Here is a 19,482-nt window from a genome sequence, read left to right as displayed (position 1 = left end):
GGTGTAAGCCAATTGTGGTTCATGGATAAGGATAAGATTTTGTCACAGAGATCATGGATTTTGTGACTTTCAGAGATCTCTGTGACATTTTCTGCTTCAGCCCCAGGCCTTGGGGCTGGAGCGGTCGGCCGCTGTGGGCAGCAGGGGCCCCGCAGCTCTTAGCAGTTGGCAGGGACCCCAGAGCTATGAGCTGTGAGCCCCGCAGCGGTCAGCCATGGTGGGGTCCCCACAGCTATCAGCCACTATAGGCAGCCCCCCCATTATTTTTAGTAAAAGTCCCAGACAGGTTGCGGGCAATAAACAAAAATTCACAGAAGCCCGTGACCTGTCTGGGACTTTTACTAAAAATAACTGAGACAAAATCTTAACCTTATTTGTGGTACAATGGCCCATACCAAGCACTTGTAGGATCACGCCATAAAAACATGATCCTGTAGCTCTTATACACAGAGTAATGGCTGTGGAATTGACAGATTTATGAAGATGGAGAGAGTTTATACAAATTACATTTTTCAGCAAAAGCAGTTCAGAAAAAACACTGTCAGCATTTCTTTTGCTGTTGTTGCAGATTTGTGTTTTAAGAATTTGTCCCCACACAGCCCAGCTACGTTTAACGTAAGTGTTGCCACGGGAATAGTGAGGTCACTACAACTTCACTAAAATCAAAACTTCACTAAGATCAAGTTAGAAGAAAAGCTGGGCTGAGGGAAGAAGCCTGTGTTTGAATAGAAATAGCCTGGAAATTAGCACACGTAGTAAGAGGAGTTATGAAAGACAAGGGGAATGTAACTGGATTTATGTTTACATCCGATATTTGAGCCTCTCTCTGGTATGAAAGACCCTCTTTATTAAAAACTGCCATTCATCTCTGATTTCACCAAAATGGTACAGGGAGGTTTGGAGAGGGATTTACTATATTAAATGATGTCTTCAGAAAGAGAAACAAGTTTTGCTGGGTATTTTTAGGAGAACTAGATCAGAGAGTCAAGGAAAAAGAATCCAGGCAGAACATACCAGTATAGGCTGGTCTCTAAGTAAACTGAAAGTACCTGACTGCAGGCTTGCAGTAAATCTGAAAATGGTGGAGAATTTTATTTATTTATTTATTTTTAATGGATTAGAGCAGGGATCGGCAACCTTTGGCACACGGCCCACCAGAGTAAGCACCCTGGCGGGCCGGGCCAGTTTGTTTACCTGCCGCGTCCGCAGGTTCAGCCGATCGCGGCTCCCACTGGCCGCGGTTCGCCGCTCCAAGCCAATGGGGGCTGCGGGAAGCGGCGGCCAGCACATCCCTCGGCCTGTGCCGCTTACCACCGTCCTCATTGGCCTGCTTACCCTGGCGGGCCGCGGGCCAAAGGTTGCCGATTCCTGGTCTAAGCTGTTCTTAAAAGCCTTCAAAATGGGGATTCTACAATCTCCCTTGCAAGCTTAACTATCCTTATCATTAGAAAGTTTTTTCCTAATATCTAACGTAAATCTCTTTTTCTGAAGATTAAGCCCATTACTTCTTGTCCTATCTTCAGTGGACATGGAGAACAATTGATCATCATCCTCTTTATAACAGCCCTTAATGTATTTGAAGACTTAGCAGGTCCCTCAGTCTTCTTTTCTCAAGACTAAACATGTCCAGTTTTTTTAACCTTTCCTCACAGGTCAAGTTTTCTAAACCTTTTATTATTTTTGTTGCGTTCTTCTGGACTCTTAAATTCATTCATGTCTTTCTTGAAGTGTGGTTTCCAGAACTGGACACAGTACTCCAGCAGACGCCTCACCAGTATCAAGCAGGACAGGACAATTAGCTCACGTCTTACATACACCACTCTTGTTAATATACCCCAGAATGATATTAGCCTTTTTTGCAACTGCATCACATTGTTGACTCATATTCACTTTGTGTCTGCTATAAGCCCCAGATCCTTTTCTTCAGTACTGCTACCTAGCCAGTTATTCCCCATTTTGTAGTTCTGCATTTGATTTTTTTCTACTTAAGTGTAATACTTTGCACTTATCTTTATTTCATCTTGTGGATTTCAGACCAATTCTGCAACTTGTCAAGGTCGTTTTGAATTCTAATCCTGTCCTCCAAAGTACTTCCAACCCCTCCCAGCTTGGTGTTATCACAAATTTTATAAGCATACTCTCCACTCATTATCTGACATTAATGACAATATTGAGTAGTAACAGACCCTGCAGAACTCCACTAAATATACCCTCTGATTTGACAGCAAACCATTGATTACTACTCCAAGTATAGTCTTTCAACTAGTTTTGAGCCCACCTTATAGTAATTTCACCTAGATCGCATTTCCCTAGTTTGCTTGTGAGATTGTCATGTGGGACTGTGTCAAAAGCCTTATTAAAATCAAGATATGTAACATTTACAACTTCCCCCCATCCACAAGACCAGTAACCCTGTCAAAGAAGGAAATTAGGTTGGTTTGGCATGATTTTTTCTGGACAAATTCATGTTGGCTATTACTTTAACCCAGGGGTTCTCAAACTGGGGGTTGGGACCCCTTAGAGGGTCATGAGGTTCTTACACAGGAGATCAGAAGCTGTCAGGCTCAACCCCAAACCCCATGTTGCCTCCAGCATTTATTATGGTGTTAAATATATAAAGGAGAGGGTCACACTCAGAGGCTTGCTATGTGAAAGGGGTCACCAATACAAAAGTTTGAGAACCTCTGCTATAACCTATTATCCTCTATGTGCTTACAAATTGACTGATTATTTGTTCCAGTATCTTTCCAGGTGTTGACATTAGGCTGACTGGTTTTTCCCCCCTGCCTTTTTAAAGACAGGTACTATGTTTACCCTTCTCCAGTCCTCTTGGGACCTCACCCGTGCTCCATGTTTTCTTAAAGAACTAACAGTTCCAAGATTGTTTCAGCTAGTTCCTCAAGTACCTTAGGATTCAGTTCATCAGGTCCTGCCGACATGAATACATCTGACTTGTCTAAATAGACTTTAACCCATTTTTTCCCTATTTTGGCTTGTGTTCCTTCCCCTTTGTTGTTAATATTAATTAAGTTAAGTATCTGGTTACAATTTACCATTTTAGTGAAAGAAACATTTTCATTACTAGAAATCATTGGAAATCAGAAAGTATAAGTTTTTTTATAAGGCAAATTCTATGGAATTTTTTTGAGGAGAGGAAGTTAGCAATTTAAAAAATAGGTTTTGCTTGTGTGGGGTTTTTTTTTAAAACTTACTTATGACAACTTAAACATTGATTCCATGGATTTTTAATGGGAAAGCAGGTTCTTTCAGTCCTCCTAATTACTATTAATTTTGGTATACTCTCCTTGACAAACAAGAACAACCAAGATATATAATTTTTAAAAGAAATGATAACACTAACAAATGTATGCTAAACTTTATTGCTCAGTTACCTTGATTTTGGATATTCCTGATTCCATATCCTTTGCTTGTATGTTGTCGGTATGCTATCTGTATTAATTTAATACTCTTTTGTACAACTAGCACTCTTTCTGCACTGTGCAAATAATGTTTTGCCTCAATCTGGAACTAGTGATTTACATTATCTTTAAAATGGCAACCTCCAAAACCAGAAGACAGCACCATTCACTGAAGGGAGAGGAGGAAGTGGTTTCCGGTATTTCTATAAACCTCTTGTGAAAATACTTTTAATACAACATTCTTGTTTAGTAAATATTTAGTTAACTACAGGATGAAGAAGTCATCAGGAGTCTTCCTGCTAGAATGGACTAGGGTTGTCTTTGGCTTTTCAAAAATGGAGTGCCTCTATAGTCATCTACCAGCCAGCTGGGAACTCTTTCTTCTCTGACACCTTATTTTCCAGCCTCTGACCTTATCCACCCCAAGTACCATTATGTTTCTCTTTGACTTTTCACTTTTGTATAGCATAGCAAGATTCTCCCCAGCAATCATCAACATTAAGGGAACCCACAAAGGAAAAAAAATGGGCTTTTGTCCTTGTCTGCATCTTTATGATTGATCAGTTAAGGCAGGGGTGGGCAAACTACGGCCCGCGGACCAGATCCGGCCCCTCAGGGCTTTGGATCCAGCCCGCGGCGCTGCCAACACCATATCCCTGCGGCTCCCGGGCAGGGGGGGGGGGGGGGACACAGGGCTCCGTGCGTTGCTCTTGCCTCCAGGCACTGCCCCCCACAGCTCCCATTGGCCGGTAACAGGGAACCGCGGCCAATGGGAGCTTTGGGGGAGGTACTTGGAGGAGTGGCAAGGGCAATGCACGCAGAGCCCTCCGCCCCCCCTCTCCCAGGGGCCGCAGCACTTCCTGGAGCAGTGCGGGCCGGGGTAGGGTGACCAGACAGCAAATGTGAAAAATCGGGTCAGGGGGTGGGGTGGTAATAGGAGCCTATATAAGAAAAAGACCCAAAAATCGGGACTGTCCATATAAAATCGGGACATCTGGTCACCCTAGGCCGGGGACAGGGCAGGCATGCCGCTGCCACCCTGGAGCTGCTATAGGTAAGTGGTGCCAGGCCGGAGCTCGAACCCCTCCTGCACCCTGCCCAACTCCCTGCCCTAAGCCCCCTGCCTGCACCTCGCACCCCAACTCCCTGCCCTGAGCCCCCTCATACATCCCACACCCCTCCTGCACCCAGCTCCCTGCACCCCTGTGCACCCCAAACCCCCTGCCCTGAAGCCCCCTGCCGCACCCTGCACCTCAACCCCTGCCCTGAGCCCCCTCCCGCAGTCCACACCCCTCCTGTACTCTGCACCCCAACACCCTTCCCTGAGCCCTCTCATACACCCTGCACCCCTCCTCTGCCCCAATCCCTTGCCCTGAGCCCCTTCCTGAACACCGCACCCCCTCCCACACCGCACGCTCCCTCCCGTACCCCAACCCTGCATACTATTTCCCCACCCAGATGTGGCCCTCAGCCCAAAAAGTTTGCGCACCCCTGAGTTAAGGTGTGAAAATTAACAAGAAATGTCTGCGACTTCCAAGAAGACAAAACCAGAGAAGACCAGACTTGACATTCTTGATATTTGTGAGGGGGAAAATAAGAAGAAAATTATTTTAAAAACATAAATCTTTCTGGATTTATTTATGTCTCATAAAAGGAGGGCAAAAAAGGACACAAATCTAATTAAAAAACATTGTCTGCAGGTCACCTTCAACAAGCTGTTTGATAGAAGGAACAAAGAGTAAGGTGCAGGAATGCTTGGAGAAGACAGCAAAATTAAATGCATAATAGTTTTAATTTTTGGCAAGCAGGGGACAAAAGTAAACGGTATAAATAGTGCTAGATAATCTCTGCCTTTTGTAACAATAAGACACCTGTTTCTTAAGAAATGTACATTTAGTTTAGATCATAGAAACTGGTACAATGTCTCCCCAAATGCTGCTGAAAAGACTTACGTTCCAGACACCAAAATACAAGGACAGAAGAAGAAGAAAAAGCCACGCAGTGTTTTGCTTTCTGAAGGGTGGGGAGAGCTGTGTCAAGTGTCTAGAAGTCAGAGCTATTTTTACCTGTCAGCTCTGAAAGTTCCTCCCCCTGGAATAAGCTGTAGAAACAACTGGTTTGCTAGCCAAAGCAACACTGAACTGCATGCAGATGTGGTGCAGGAGACGCTAACTGGAGGCCAGCTGCCCTTGCCCGCTGCGCAGGTGGGAGGGGGAGGGGAAGGGGAAGCGTGCGGGAGGGCTGGGGAAGGCAGAGCGAGGGCGGGGGTGTCTCACTCTCTGAGTCGCTCATGCCGCTGCTGTCGCTGACGCTGGCGCTGCTCCGCCGTTTCATCCGCGCCAGGTGCTCCTCGTACTGGAAGTGGCGCTTGCTGACGGGCGAGGAGAAGTCTTCTATCACGGCATCGAACTCGCCCAGCACCTCCGCCAGCTCCCCGGCATCCGCCCGCAGGGCGGCAGGGCCCGGGGCCGGCCGGGACGGGAGACCGTCACCGGAGCCTAACGAGAAACACGGACACCCTTAAAATCCCCCCGACCCTGGGAGAGCAGGGCTGGAGCACAAGAGTGAGACCGAGCCACCACCCCAGCGCCACCCCCACGTCCCCCACAGAGAGACCGGTCACACACCCCCAGCGACACCCCCACGTCCCCCCAGAGAGACCGGTCACACACCCCCACGTCCCCCTAGAGAGACCGGTCACACACCCCCACGTCCCCCCAGAGAGACCGGCCACCCCCCCCCCCAGCGACACGCCCACAAAGAGATAGGCCACCACCCCAGCGCCACCCTCACGTCCCCCCAGAGACATCGGCCATACACACACACCCCAGCGACACCCCCATTCCCCCCCAGAGAGACCGGACACCCCCCATTTCTCCACAGAGACCTACCGACCCCCCCCCCCCAGCGACACCCACCATTTCCCCCCACAGAGAGACCGACCGACCCCTCCAGCGACACCCCCATTTCCCCCCGCAGAGAGACCGACACCCCACCCCCCCGCGAAACCCCCATGTCCCCGGAAAAAGCGGGACCGACTGGGGAAACAGAGGGAGCCGGGAGCAGCCGAGCCTCAGTCGCTCGCCGGGCCGGGGTCGGGTCCTGGCCGCCTCTGCTCCCGGCAGTAACGGGAGTTTGCACCGAGCGCTCCCCGCGGCGGCTGCGAACACCGCTCGGCTCCGGTGACAGCCTGGCCTGGGGGCGGGAAGCGAAGGACACCGAACCCGCAGCCCAACGGCGGCTGCCGCCTCCTTCCCTCCCGCCAGCCCCGACGGTGGCTCTCGCTAGGGGGCTGCAGCCAAGCGCCAGGGCCAGCCGCGCTCACCTTTGCCGGCCGCGCTCTTGGTTTGCGGGGACTTCATGGCCGCAGGTTCTCGCCTCTCCCCGCCGCCTTCTGCCTCCAGCATCTGCGGCTAGCCCCAGCCGGAGCTTCTTATAGCCCGTGCCCCGGGGAGCGGCCGCGGCGCAGCCAGACGTGGAAGGAGGCGGGCGTGGGAGGGGGCACGGCCGAGTCCGGCTGCTGCTCTCGCGCTGGGGCGGCGAAGTGGGAAGGATTGTCCCCCCTGCCTGTGTCCAGCCTCCTGCCGGTCCCACAGAGCCCCGGGCCGGGGCCTCCCACGTGCTCGCCTCGGGCCTCACTGGCTGGACTTCCGAGCCCCCCCAATCCAACCCCTCTGGCGCGGGGGTACAGGCGTCTAGCCCCTGAACATCAGTCTGAAATTGTCACTGCGCGGGAGGAGTTCCCTCCCGCGTCCCCCGCAGAGACTGTGCGAGACAGACGGTCCATACCCGCCTCCCCCCGCAAAACAACATCACGGTTCCACCACAGAAATACACCGCAGTGCTGGTTGGGAGGCGTTTGCTGGCTGGAGTCACTGCAATGTGCTGTTAGAAAAACGCAGCTCCCGCTAGAGTGGGACAAAGCACTAATGTCTGGGGCAGATAGGCACTGAAAAGCCTTCACAGCTCCTGCCTCAGTGCGGGGTTGAGTTAGGGTGGTTTGTGGTCAAAGCTTCCTACTAGCATATGAAGTGCCTGGGCTATAACCTGTGCTACAAAGTAGAAGACCTGCCTTGTTTCCTTTTACTACCCAAAAGCAACCTGAGCCTGCAGCAGGAACATAGAATCAATCATAGAATATCAGGGTTGGAAGAGACCTCAGGAGGTTATCTAGTCCAACCACCTGCTCAAGGCAGGACCAATTTCCAACTAGGAGAGTTTAACTACAACTGAGTCTGGGTTTTTTGTTAGCAATAGATATTTTTTTCTATTTATCTCGCGCTCTGTAAAATCAAGGCAAAACCTCTTAAATGTTGATTTAATGCACGAGGGGTGAATGGGCTGAAGAACCTTGTGTGAATGAATATAAATTGGCTCAGCAGCACACTTCATACTAGAAGAGGCATTGCAGCATGCACTCCTTGCCCCTGGGACGTTACCTTCTGGTTGGTACCGGCCAGAGGAGATCCAAGAAATGCCATGTTCCATAAAATCAGAGCAATGATGGAATATTCCTCAGCCTTTTGACTTCCTCTAGTGGGGGTATTTGTGTCAGCAGAGCTCCCGGCAGGCTCACAGTCTAGTAATGACGTACCTGGAGCAGCAGCACCAGGTTAAGGCACAGTCACTCCAGCAGGACACTGCATAGCAAGACAGTTCCAAAAAATGCTTGAAAGCACTAATGAGAGAGAAAAACTATAAGGCTGAATCTACACTAGGTAAATTGGGGACCTGTAATTCTCGACAGTACAGCTCCAATAGCATTGCCTGTTGTCTAGACAAAATGAAGGCATTTTTATCACAATCTTTTTATTGGTTTCAGAGTAGCAGCCGTGTTAGTCTGTATCTGCAAAAATAACAGGAGTACTTGTGGCACCTTAGAGACTAACAAATTTATTAGAGCATAAGCTTTCGTGGGCTACAACCCACTTCTTCGGATGCATATGCAATAATCTTTTTATTACAATCTTTTACCACGGGGATAGAGCCCATCTAGCCCTGAAGATAACTTTCAGAAAGCACCTAAATGCAATGCTTTTGAGGCTGTAGCCACACTGAAAGTGGGAAAGTCCCCCATTTATCACGTGGGTGTTAATGTTATGGCCGAATTATCACTAGTGTTGTTTAAATGCTGTAACAATGTTAGCAGTTTCACTTCGGTTTCTCATATAATAAACATCCAACTTCTGCACCTACTCAGGGTACTTACCTGCTGATGATGCTTCATTCCTTCAAAAGGAATTTGCATGGGAAAAAGGCTGAAAAGCTTTGAATATCCAAAGAGCTGAATAAATCAGATAACCATCTGGGATGTTTTGAAATATTTTAGAGTTATTTGAATAAGGGCTTGTCTTCACTGCAGTTAACTCTGGCTCTTACTCATGTATTGTCCCTAACTCAACTCCAATTCACACACAACCCTCTCCCCACATATGGTGATGCTTTCAGATCAGTTTCAACATAGCTAGCCAGCCTGTCCAAGATATAGGTTAAAGCCTGAGTGCACCCTATCTCCAGCTGCTAACCCAGCACATTTTGCAGAGAGGACACAGCTAAAACACTCCAGTGCCATTCCATATTTCCCCCTATGTGCACAGAGGGATAGACAAGTTCTTCCAAAGTTCACTGGGGCTTACTGCAGTTCTAAGAACCATGGATATGCCCTCAGAAGTCCTAGCACCTCACACAGGCAAGTGCAGCACTAGTGTTGAGGTATGTGGCCACTCACATCCAAGTTAGACTAATCTGGGTGCTCAGACCCAGGTGCTGATCATTTGGGGTAATTGCAGTGAAGACATACCCTAAGAAAGATACTTGCTCTTGCCTTTAAAGTCAGGGTAAAACTGGTAGAATAAAAAAGAAAAATTCCATTGTAGAATTTGCCCAGATTCGAGTAGAACATATATATATATATATATATATTGCAATCAAAAATATATTTCTTTTGACACAGAATTTTTTTTTACTGATCAATTATAAACCCAAGAAATTAGACTTATAATGGAAAGTACCAGAGCTTTAAATATAGCTGAATTATAGTAAACATTCATCTATGGGGATACTGTCAACTTGGTTTAACCCTAAAATTTAGCAGATATTAAATAAGGATTTTATAAAGGTTAGAAGGGTTTGATTTAAATTTTACCTTGCATTACTGAACCCAAAAACTACAGCATTATGTTAGTGTATATGACCCAGAAAATGGACCTGGTAGAAACTAATTATAAACAAAAGTAAAACTGATATGTCATTTCATTGGCCAAGAACAGCGAAATACATAAGGGTTCCTAATGGAGTTAACTGATTGTTATGTAATGAGGATATTATATGGAAACTCTCATTTCATTGTTTCAAAAACTGCCTTGAATATTTATCACCTATAATTAAGGCTACGTTTTAGTCATGAGTATTTTTAGTAAAAGTCATGGACGGGTCACGGGCCATGATTTTTTTTTTTACTTCCCGTGACCCGTCCATGACTTCTACTATATGCCCCTGACTAAATTGGGGGGGGAGGGAGTGCTGGGGGCAGGGGCGCAGCGGCACATGGTCCGTGACCCTGCTGGTGCTTGGGGGGGCCAGCAGGCTCCCTACCTGGCTCCGCACCTCCCCGGAAGTGGGGACATCCCCCTCGCTCAGCTCCTAGGTGGAGGCATGGCCAGGCAGCTCTGCACACTGCCTCTGCCCAAAGCGCTGGCTTCGCAGCTCCCAGCCAATGGGAGCTGTGAAGCCAGCGCTCTGGGCGGAGGCAGTGTGCAAAGCTGCCTGCCCATGCCTCCGCCTAGAAGCTGAGCAAGGGGGATTTCCAGCTTCCGGGAAGCCTGCAAGGTAAGCGCTGACCAGAGCCTGCCTCACCCCATCCTGTGCCCCAACCCCCTGCTCCCTCTCACACCCAAACTCTTGCTTCTGCTGGGGTGCGGTGGCTCTAGACTGCCCCAGCAGTGGCTGGTGCAACTAGTGCAGGGGCTGCCCGAGCTGCCCCAGGACCAGGTGCACCGGCTGCTGCAGAAGTCATGGAAGTCACGGAATCCATTACTTCCATGACCTCTGTGACAAACTCGCAGCCTTACCTCTAATAAAAGTTTTAATTAAGTATAATTTGTAAATATAGGCCTGAGCAATGGATTGCCACGTAAGTCCAGGGCGTTAAAGTAGCATGGCTGAACTATGTCTCAATGATTTATTATTATTTATTATTCATATTGTGGTAGCACCCAGGGCTGGATTAACTTTTTGTCGGCCCGGCCTCAAACATATATTGTGGGCCCCCATTGGGGAAATAGGGCATGTGATGGGGGAGGGCGCGGTCCGCAGAGCAGGGGGGCGGTTGGGGGCAATGAGGCACAGTGGGAGTGGCCCCACTCAGCCCAGCACAAGGGCACTGTTTACAAACCCAAAACTGCTAGATGCACACTGGTCCACCCAGCCCTGAGCTGCCAGCGTGCCCCTTCCACACTGCCCCCCCCACCCAGTGCCCTGCCCTTATGCCAGCACCCCCTCACCCGGAGACTTCCCCCACAGATCCCTATGCCCAGCACCCCCTGCCTAGAGACCCCTCCCACTGACCTCCCACCACAACTGCACAGCACCCTGCACACCATACCCCCTGCCCAGCTCCCCCACCCACAGATCCCCTACTGTCCCACCATCACAGCTGTACAGTGCCCCATATTCCTGAGGGAATTCTGCATCAAATTCTATGAATATTTTAAAATTCTGATTTTTTTTTATAATAAATAAATGTGGAAGCTCCACCACGGCAGTGGGGAGCACAGGCCACTGGCTGCATGGAGGTGGGAGAATACCCTGCAGCCTTCCCCACCCCCTGGGACAGGGACTTGGCAGTGAGACTGAACCTGACCTTGACACAGCACAAGGGCCATGCCTGCCCCAGAAACACCCTGGGGTCCTGCCCCTTTTGCGCCAGGCACACCAGATGTGGGCAGGGAGGCTCAGTCCGGCAGCAGGATCCAAGTGCAGAGGGACTTAGTGTGGGGGGATCCAGATGGGGGTAAGAAGGTTCTGTGTGGGGCAGTCTGGGTGCAGGCAGCTCAGTGGGGGATCTGGATGCACAGGGAGGTGCCAGGTGCAGGGGCAATGGGAGTCTGCAAGGGGGACCAAGTGAAAGTGGCTGGAGCTCAGTGGGGGGGAGGGGGCGGAGAGTCTGGGTGCAGGGGAGGTGGGGTTGTTGAACTTAAAGTACTGCACAGGATCTTTTCAGGGGGAAATAAGGCAAACGCCACATTCATTGGTAATAGATGCATCAATCAACAATGTATCATATGCATATGATCTATATTACACTCATGCACTCACATACACAAACACACTCTGTCTTGTTGTTGTTACCAACTAGTTGCTCCCCTTAACTTCACTGGCCAGGTGAGTTAGATAGGGGAGGGGTGGAGCCGGGCTTCTGCCGATCCGGATCGATGCGCCGATGTTGACAAGACGAAACCCGGGGTCCTCTGCAAGACACCTCACATTTATAGCAGCTTCCCTCTCATGCAAATCTGTACCAGATTCAAAATCTGTGTCTATGTCAGTTGGTCGTTTGTGCTGCTTCCTTCTGGGTGTTGTCCCACTGCTGTTCAAAGAGGGTGTTTCCAAAAGAAGGTGCTTGCTTCTAATTCCCCCCCCCCCCCCCCCCCCCCCCGAGGCTGTCAATATGTCTGCTCTTCTTTAGTGAGCCCACTTGACAAGTTTTATTGTCCTTGGGTCTGGTTTCCATCCCCTCTCCAACGAGCTGTCTGGAGGTGCTTGCCTTCCATGCCTTGCTCATTCACACCTCATTCATTCAACACGGCAATTGATTGGGTGCGGGGGGGGGGGGGGGGAGATCTTATTCTACTCCTAGCAAAAAGACATTTTTCTTCTACTTTAACTATCCTTAGGGGCTATAACATTATACCAAGGCTTAACACAAAGTTTTCTATATAGGGATCTGATACAAAGTTCCTATATCAAAGGACTTAATACAAAGTTGTATGAAAATAGCTTAATACAGGGTTATATGAAGAGGCATAATACAAAGACATATGAAAGTTAGAGATTATATATGGATAGGCTTAATACAAGGTTATATAGAGAGGCATAATACAAAGTCATAAGCATCTTCACATAACTTTCATAATACAGAGATTTATCTACAGGGTTCATTTGGGTTCGGGTCTAGGTGTAGGTGGTTGGGGCTCAGTGGGGTGCAGGGTTGGCTTTACCAGGTGCAGGGCCCCACGCCGGGACGTGAATTGTCTCGCGCCCCCCCCCACCCCAACTCCGTCCCGGCCCCACCCCCTCCCTGCCCCATTGGATCCCTCCCCAAATCCCCACCCTGGCCCCGTGTCTTCCCCAAGCACGCTGCATTCCTCCTTCTCACCCCTCCCTCCCAGGCTTGCGCTGATCAGCTGTATGGCGGCGCAAGTGCCAGAGGGAGGGGGGAGAAGCAGGATGCACCTTTTTTTTTTTTTTTCCCCGCTCCGCCGGCAGCCCTGGATGTTGTGGGGCCCTTTTAGGCGCGGGGCTCCATTCCGGGGAATCGGCCGAATGGGCTTAAAGCCAGCCCTGGTGGGGAGGGTGTCTGGAGGGGCTCATCGGGGTGATACAGATGCTGGGGAGGTGGGGCTTGTCAGGGTGAGGGTTTGATGGGTCTGCTTAACAGGGGAGCCCCAGCTGCTGCCAAGGGGATCCACATGCTCGGCCCCCGTTTCCCCTATCCAAGGGATCGGCAACCTTCGGCACGCAGCCCACCAGGGTAAGCCCCCTGGTGGGCCGGGCCAGTTTGTTTACTTGCCGCGTCCGCAGGTTTGGCCGATTGCAGCTCCCACTGGCCGTGGTTTGCTGCTCCAGGCCAATGGGGGCTGCGAGAAGCCGTGGCAAGCACATCCATCATCCTGCAGCCCCCCATTGGCCTGGAGCGGCGAACCACAGCCAGTGGGAGCTGCGATCGGCCAAACCTGCGGATGCGGCAGGTAAACAAACCGGCCCAGCCCGGCCCGCCAGGGGGCTTACCCTGGCGAGTCGCATGCCGAAGGTTGCCGATCCCTGCCCTATCACCTTCTTTTCCCCATCCCATGCCCCTTCCCCACCACTCCATCTCCTCCCCATCCCACCCCCTTCCTTCCCCACTGCCTCTGTCCCCCTGCCCTGCCTGCCCCACCACGGGCACTCACTGTTGTACAAGATGAAGGATGGTTCTCAGCACACAGACCGGAGCTCAACCAGCACTAGGACCCAGAAGATGGTGTCCAGCTGCAAAGTCCCCAGAGCTGAGCAGCACCTTCTTTTTTCAGCCTGGCTGTGCAGCTCTACAGTCAGAGTAGGTATGCTCGTTCCACACACACACACACACACACACACACTCACCCACCCCAAGGCCCCACCCCCGCCTCTTCTCTGCCTCCTCTCCCCAAGTGAGCATGCTGCAGCCCACCCTCCTGCCAGCAAACAGCTGATCGAAACAGCTGATCAGTGGCAGGGAGGGGGAGGACAGGAACGGAACAAGCTGTGAGTGGAGGCAGGGGAGGGGGAGTTTGGCTGCCCTACTGCAGCAGGAGCCTCAGTGCCAGGAGCACCAAGCTTCTGCCCCCCACAGGAGAGAGCGGGGGCTGGAGAAGAGTGGCCCTGGCCGGGGCCCCCCTGGAGTGTGGGCCCGGCGCCATGGCAAATCCGCTACTGAGCACCCAAAGTTCCCAGTCAGAACAGAACCCCTTTGTATTAGACACTGTATTAGCACATAGGAAGATAAAGTCTCTCCCCTGAACAACATAGATGCTAAAAAGACAAAAAAAGAGAACAAAACCAAAAACAGACAAAGGGTGGGAAAAAGGAATACAGCATACAAACAAGTGGTGAGGGTGAAGTTTGACTAACGGCTTGTTAGGTGGATTCTTTCATTCCATTTGTAATAAAAGAGACATTGCAAGTGTTTATTTTTGGGGGGTGATATAAGTGGAGAGTAAAAAGACGAGAGGGATGAAGCTGTTAGAGTGGGGGGTGAAGAATGAGATAGAAGGAGGTGAGAGGAGGCAGCAGGAGACTTGAGCATGTGATTGGAAAATAATTCATAGTTCCAAAACTCTAGGGCCCAGATCCTCAACTGGTGTAAATTGGTAGAGCTATGCTCATTTAAACCAGCTGAGCATCTGGCACCAAGTGCAGACATCCATTGTGATGTCAGGGGGTTAAAAATCTGAACCCTGCTCTTGTTGCTCTTTGGGGCATGTGAGAGGTGTGTAAGAGAGTTTAACACAAGCACAACAACCACTTGTGTTACAAACAGGGCTGTATGGAATTATGGACTATTTTTCATTAAATTTTCCAGTTTTGTTTCACTAATTTTTGTGCTTACAAAGTGTTGCATTTTTTGTAAAATTTTGCAAAGAGTTATTTAAATTTGAAACATGTGAAATGGGAGACTTTTGCTTTTTTCACAATGAAAACATTTTTTTCAAATAGAAATATTTTTGGATGGCTATTGAAATAAAAATAATCAAACTATCTACTTCTAGTGACAAGTAACATTGATTATTAAAATGGAAAACTTAAAAATAATCTAGGTTTCACTATTTGGGTAAAATTTTCAAAAGTGTCTTAGTCACTTAGGAGCCTAAGTATAACTGAAATCAGTAAAATGTAGATTCTAATAACCTAAATCACTTTTGAGAATAGGACTTAAGCTCCTAAGTCACTTAGTAGGCACATTTGAAAAATTTGCCCTGTATGTTTTTGCATTTCATCAAAGTAAAGTAAACAAAGCAAGAGCAGTCATTTTCTCTTCATAAAATAATAATCACACTTTGTCCATCGATAGGGCCTTTCATCTGAAGTTCTCAAAGCCTTTTACAAACATTATAGAGCCTCACAGTTCGTCTGTGAGAGAGGTATTATCCCCATTTTACAGAAGGGAACCACAGTTAAGCCAAGATTTTCAGACTTGGGTGGCTATAGTTAGGTTCTTGAATCTATATTTAGCTACCTAAAGGCATGTCCTAGTTGTAAAATGTGCTGAGGACCCAATATCTCCCATTGGCTTCAGATGTAATTGTAAGTACTCAGCAGTGCACCTCTGAAAATCAGTCCCAAGGTGTCTTAATTTGGGTACCCAAAAACGGAGGCACCAAAAATCAAGCACCACTTTTGAAAATTCATCCGTAAGTAACGTGGATAAGATCACATAGAAAGTCGATAGCTGAACTGCCAGGTTTGTGTCTGACCCCCCCATGACCCGCCTTTTTCAGTCCTCACAGTTATTCATGCACTATCTCCTGGTTCTTCTCTTTGGATTTCCAACACTACTGGATGGTTTTAATTTTTTTAAAGTGTTTTTAACACTGACATTTTAAAAACTTCAATTTTAAAAATTTCAAAAACATTTCTATGCATGCAGTATAAATGGTTTCATAATCTTCCTCTCCTCAGTCCCGGAACTGTTGTGTACACTTGTCTTCTTGAGTCTTTTCTTTTCAGAAAAGACCCTAAATATAGGGCTTAAAACTACTTGACAGTGTCCTTTTAAAGGTTTAATTGTTTTCTAGGCAAAGGTCTTAATATTTCTACAGACAAAACAACATTTCCTAATGTCTATGTTAGCTGCCTACAACAGTTTCTACTGTCTTTGAAGCAGTCTGAAATTATACTGAATGCAGCTGTGATTCAGCTGGTGAATTTTAATTTTCAGTGTGGTTCATAGGCTTATGCATGACAACAAATTAAGAAATCAATTTTATGCCCATCCATTCTAAAGAAAGGGTTCGTATTAATGACACCTATCAACATATTGGCTGCAGCTGCATAAATATTGTTTAATGACCTTACCCTGCTCTCACTGAATTTGATGGAATTTTTGCCATTCATGACAACAGGAGCAGATAAGGCCCTACATTTGGTCAGCTGAAAAAAGTAGCTTCTAAAGCTTCTGGCTATCTGCTAATGGCCTCTGTACTCTCTGTACTTGTCCTTGCAGACTGACAAGTATATTGGATATTTCTACTGAAAACAAAAACTAACATGACTTGTAATGTAAACCTCAACTACTGAATCCCTCCCTTCTTCCAAGGAACAATCCAATGTGTATTTAAAAAGCGTACTCCTTCCTGAACATTCCCCATAGCGTCTCCAGCTCCTTGATGCAATGTTTACAATCCAACCTATGTTTTTCTATTACATTTTTAACCTTGCAAGCTGAGCCATGCAGCTAGTTGAAGCAGCTCTACTGATTTGGCATGTGTCTGTAAAGGACACAGCAGGGAAAGAATTTAAAAACATTAGCAGGCATTCTTCTGTTGCCAAATAGCATGAGGTACTACTGTGCTTTTGACACACATGTGGGCTCCCAACTTTATGCACCTACTAGGGTGATCAGATCGCAAGAGTGAAATATCAGGACACATTGGGCGAGCAGGGGTGGGGGCGACACAGGTGCACAGCCCCAACCAGAGCCAGAGGCACACTGGTCCACCTGGCCCTGTGCTACCAGCGTGCCCCTTCCTGTTGGGGGTGGGCCATGCTGCACCACACAGCTCCCCTGCCCAGCGCCCCCTGGATCCACTATGCCCAGAGCTCCCCTACAACCCTTCCACCACAAATGCACAGTGCTGTGCACATACATCCTGCCCAGCGCCCCCCTGCCCACAGCCCCACCACAGTTCCCCAGCACCCCCCACAGAACCCCCCACTCACGTTTCCCAATACACACAGATTTCCCCTCCCTCCCTTCCAGTGCCCTTCCCCACAGCCGCACCACAACTACACAATGCCCCACACAGATCCGCACTGCCCAGTGCTCTGACACACACAGATCTCCCCCACTGCCCAGCACCCCCCAACAGGCCCTCACTGTCAGGGCCAGCTCCAGCCTTTTTTGCCGCCCCAAGCGGCAGAAAAAAAAAAAAAAGCTGCGATCGGTGGCAGCTCTACCGGTCCTTCCCTCCAAGAGGGACTGAGGGACCCACCACCGAATTGCCACCGAAGAGCCGGACGTGCCGCCCCTTTCCGTTGGCCGCCCCAAGCACCCGCTTTCTGCGCTGGTGCCTGGAGCCGGCCCTGCCCACTGTCTAGCACCCCAAAACACAGCAAACTCCCTCACAGCCCAGCACCCTCCACACCCTCAGAGCCCAGCACCCCCCACACACCTCCCAGACACTCACTCCATCACACCCTGCCTCATTCCCTGGCCGCACTCACCAGCCCTGCTGGGAGGTCTCTGGCTCCTAGGGTGAGAGCAGCTAGGGGGGTCTCCAGACTCTCCACGTGCTGCGCCCACCACAAGCGCGAGCTCTGTGGCTCCCATTGGCCGGGAAAAGCACCAATGGGAGCTGCCGGAGCCGTGGAGCGGGGCTTGCAGGCGCTGGCAGCACGCAGAGCCCCCCCACCCTAAGAGCCAGAGGGACCTGCCAGGGGGTGAGGTGGGGAGTCCCGGCAGTGCTTACCTGGGGCGGCTCCCATCCTGGGAAGCATCTGGCAGGCTGGTCCCTCTGGCTCCTAGGGTCGCGGGTCGGGTTGGGGGGGGGGGTGGAGGACTCTCTGCCCGCTCCCAGCGCCTGCAAGCCCCGCCCCTGCAGCACACGGCGCTCCTGATGGCGGGCGGGCGCTGGGAGCTGCCCCAGGAAGCGGTGAGCGGTGGCGCCGCGGTTGCGGTGCCGCGGTCCCGACGGTCCCCGATATTGGGACAAAGGGCGTCCCAACTGATGTAAGGTTGGGACGTGGGACAAGTCCCCTAAAATCGGGACTGTCCTGATAATATTGGGACGTCTGGTCACCCTAGCACCTACATTTAGAAGAACCCTAAAATTGATGCACACAAGTATTTGTGTTTGCAGATTGTGAAGTCAGTTGTCTAGTTTCACGGTCTGTCTCTGCAAATCAGAGATGAAGAGGTTACTTACCTGTACAGTAACTTGAGTTCTTCCAGATGTTTTATCACTATAGATGCTTCGAGCAGAGATTGTGACGCACTGTCTGTGGGCCAATGGCTGCACAGAGGAGCTCCTCGTGTTCCCATTTGATGGCATATATGGTGGCATGGACCCACGCCACTCAGTTCCTTCTCAACCACAAAATCAGAGACTCCACAGTGGCAAGGAAGGAGGGCGGGAGGTGGAGCACCCCTAGGGGAAAAAAAAATCTTGAAGACCTTAGGTTAATGTACAGGTAAGTAACCTCCCATTCTTCTTCAAGTATATGCCTTATGGGAGCTCCACTGTAGTATACTCTCAGCCAGTAACTTAACTTGGAGATGGATGCTGAGGAGGCAGAGCCAAGATATTCCAGCAGTCTCATAGCACATTAAGATGCAACCCGACATCCACTCTGACAGTCTGTGTGTGAAAACGGGCTGTCCGCTCATCCTCTCTGCAAAAGACACAAATAGTCTTGGGGTATGGCTACACTACGAAATTAGGTCAATTTTATAGAAGTTGATTTTTAGAAATCGATTTTATACAGTCGATTGCGTATGTCCACACTAAGCGCATTAAGTCGGCGGAGTGCGTCCTCACTACTGTGGCTAGCATCGACTTACGGAGCAGTGCACTGTGGGTAGCTATCCCACAGTTCCCACAGTCTCCGCCGCCCATTGGAATTCTGGGTTAAGCTCCCAGAATTTGCCTGATGGGGCAAAAACATTGTCACGGGTGGTTTTGGGTACATGTTGTCAGTCCCCCCTCCCTCCGTGAAAGCAATGGCAGACAATCGTTTCGCGCCAGACACCAGGGCGATTAGAAGAGCCAGGGCCGGCTCCAGCGTTTTTGCTGCCCCAAGCGGCGGGGGGGAAAAAAAAAAAAAAGCCACGATCGGCGGCAGCTTTACCGCCGCCGCTTCATTCTTCGGCAGCAATTCGGCGGCTGGTCCTTCCCTCCGAGAGGGACTGAGGGACTTGCCGCCGAAGAGCCGGACGTGCCACCCCTCTCCGTTGGCCGACCCAAGCACCTGCTTGCCGGGCTGGTGCCTGGAGCCGGCCCTGAGAAGAGCACAGCAAGGCGTGCTGCACATCAGAGAGGCTTTGAAAACCAGTTTCATGACTGTCCAGGCTTCGGTGCGACAGTTGTGTGTGTTTCTCCTTGATGCA

At 49.8% G+C, this 19,482-nt stretch overlaps 1 protein-coding gene across 1 annotated transcript in view; it reads right to left on the bottom strand.

The window, feature by feature from the left end:
- The window catches only part of RGCC (regulator of cell cycle), a 29,669-nt gene extending 22,769 nt beyond the window's left edge, over positions 1–6,900 (bottom strand). Inside the window, exons 1-2 of the mRNA XM_065409089.1 lie at positions 6,745–6,900; positions 5,696–5,917 (exon numbers count right to left, since the gene is read on the bottom strand). Of these exons, the coding sequence (XP_065265161.1) occupies positions 5,696–5,917; positions 6,745–6,826 (304 nt within the window). The 5' untranslated portion in view covers positions 6,827–6,900. The remainder of the gene's footprint in view (positions 1–5,695; positions 5,918–6,744) is intronic.
- Between the last annotated feature and the right edge of the window lie 12,582 nt (positions 6,901–19,482).

Source organism: Emys orbicularis, chromosome 1, assembly GCF_028017835.1.
Source record: "Emys orbicularis isolate rEmyOrb1 chromosome 1, rEmyOrb1.hap1, whole genome shotgun sequence".
NCBI classification, from domain to species: Eukaryota; Metazoa; Chordata; order Testudines; family Emydidae; genus Emys; species Emys orbicularis.
The sequence above is the reverse complement of the archived record's forward strand: the minus strand, read 5'-3'. Positions and strand labels throughout refer to the sequence as shown.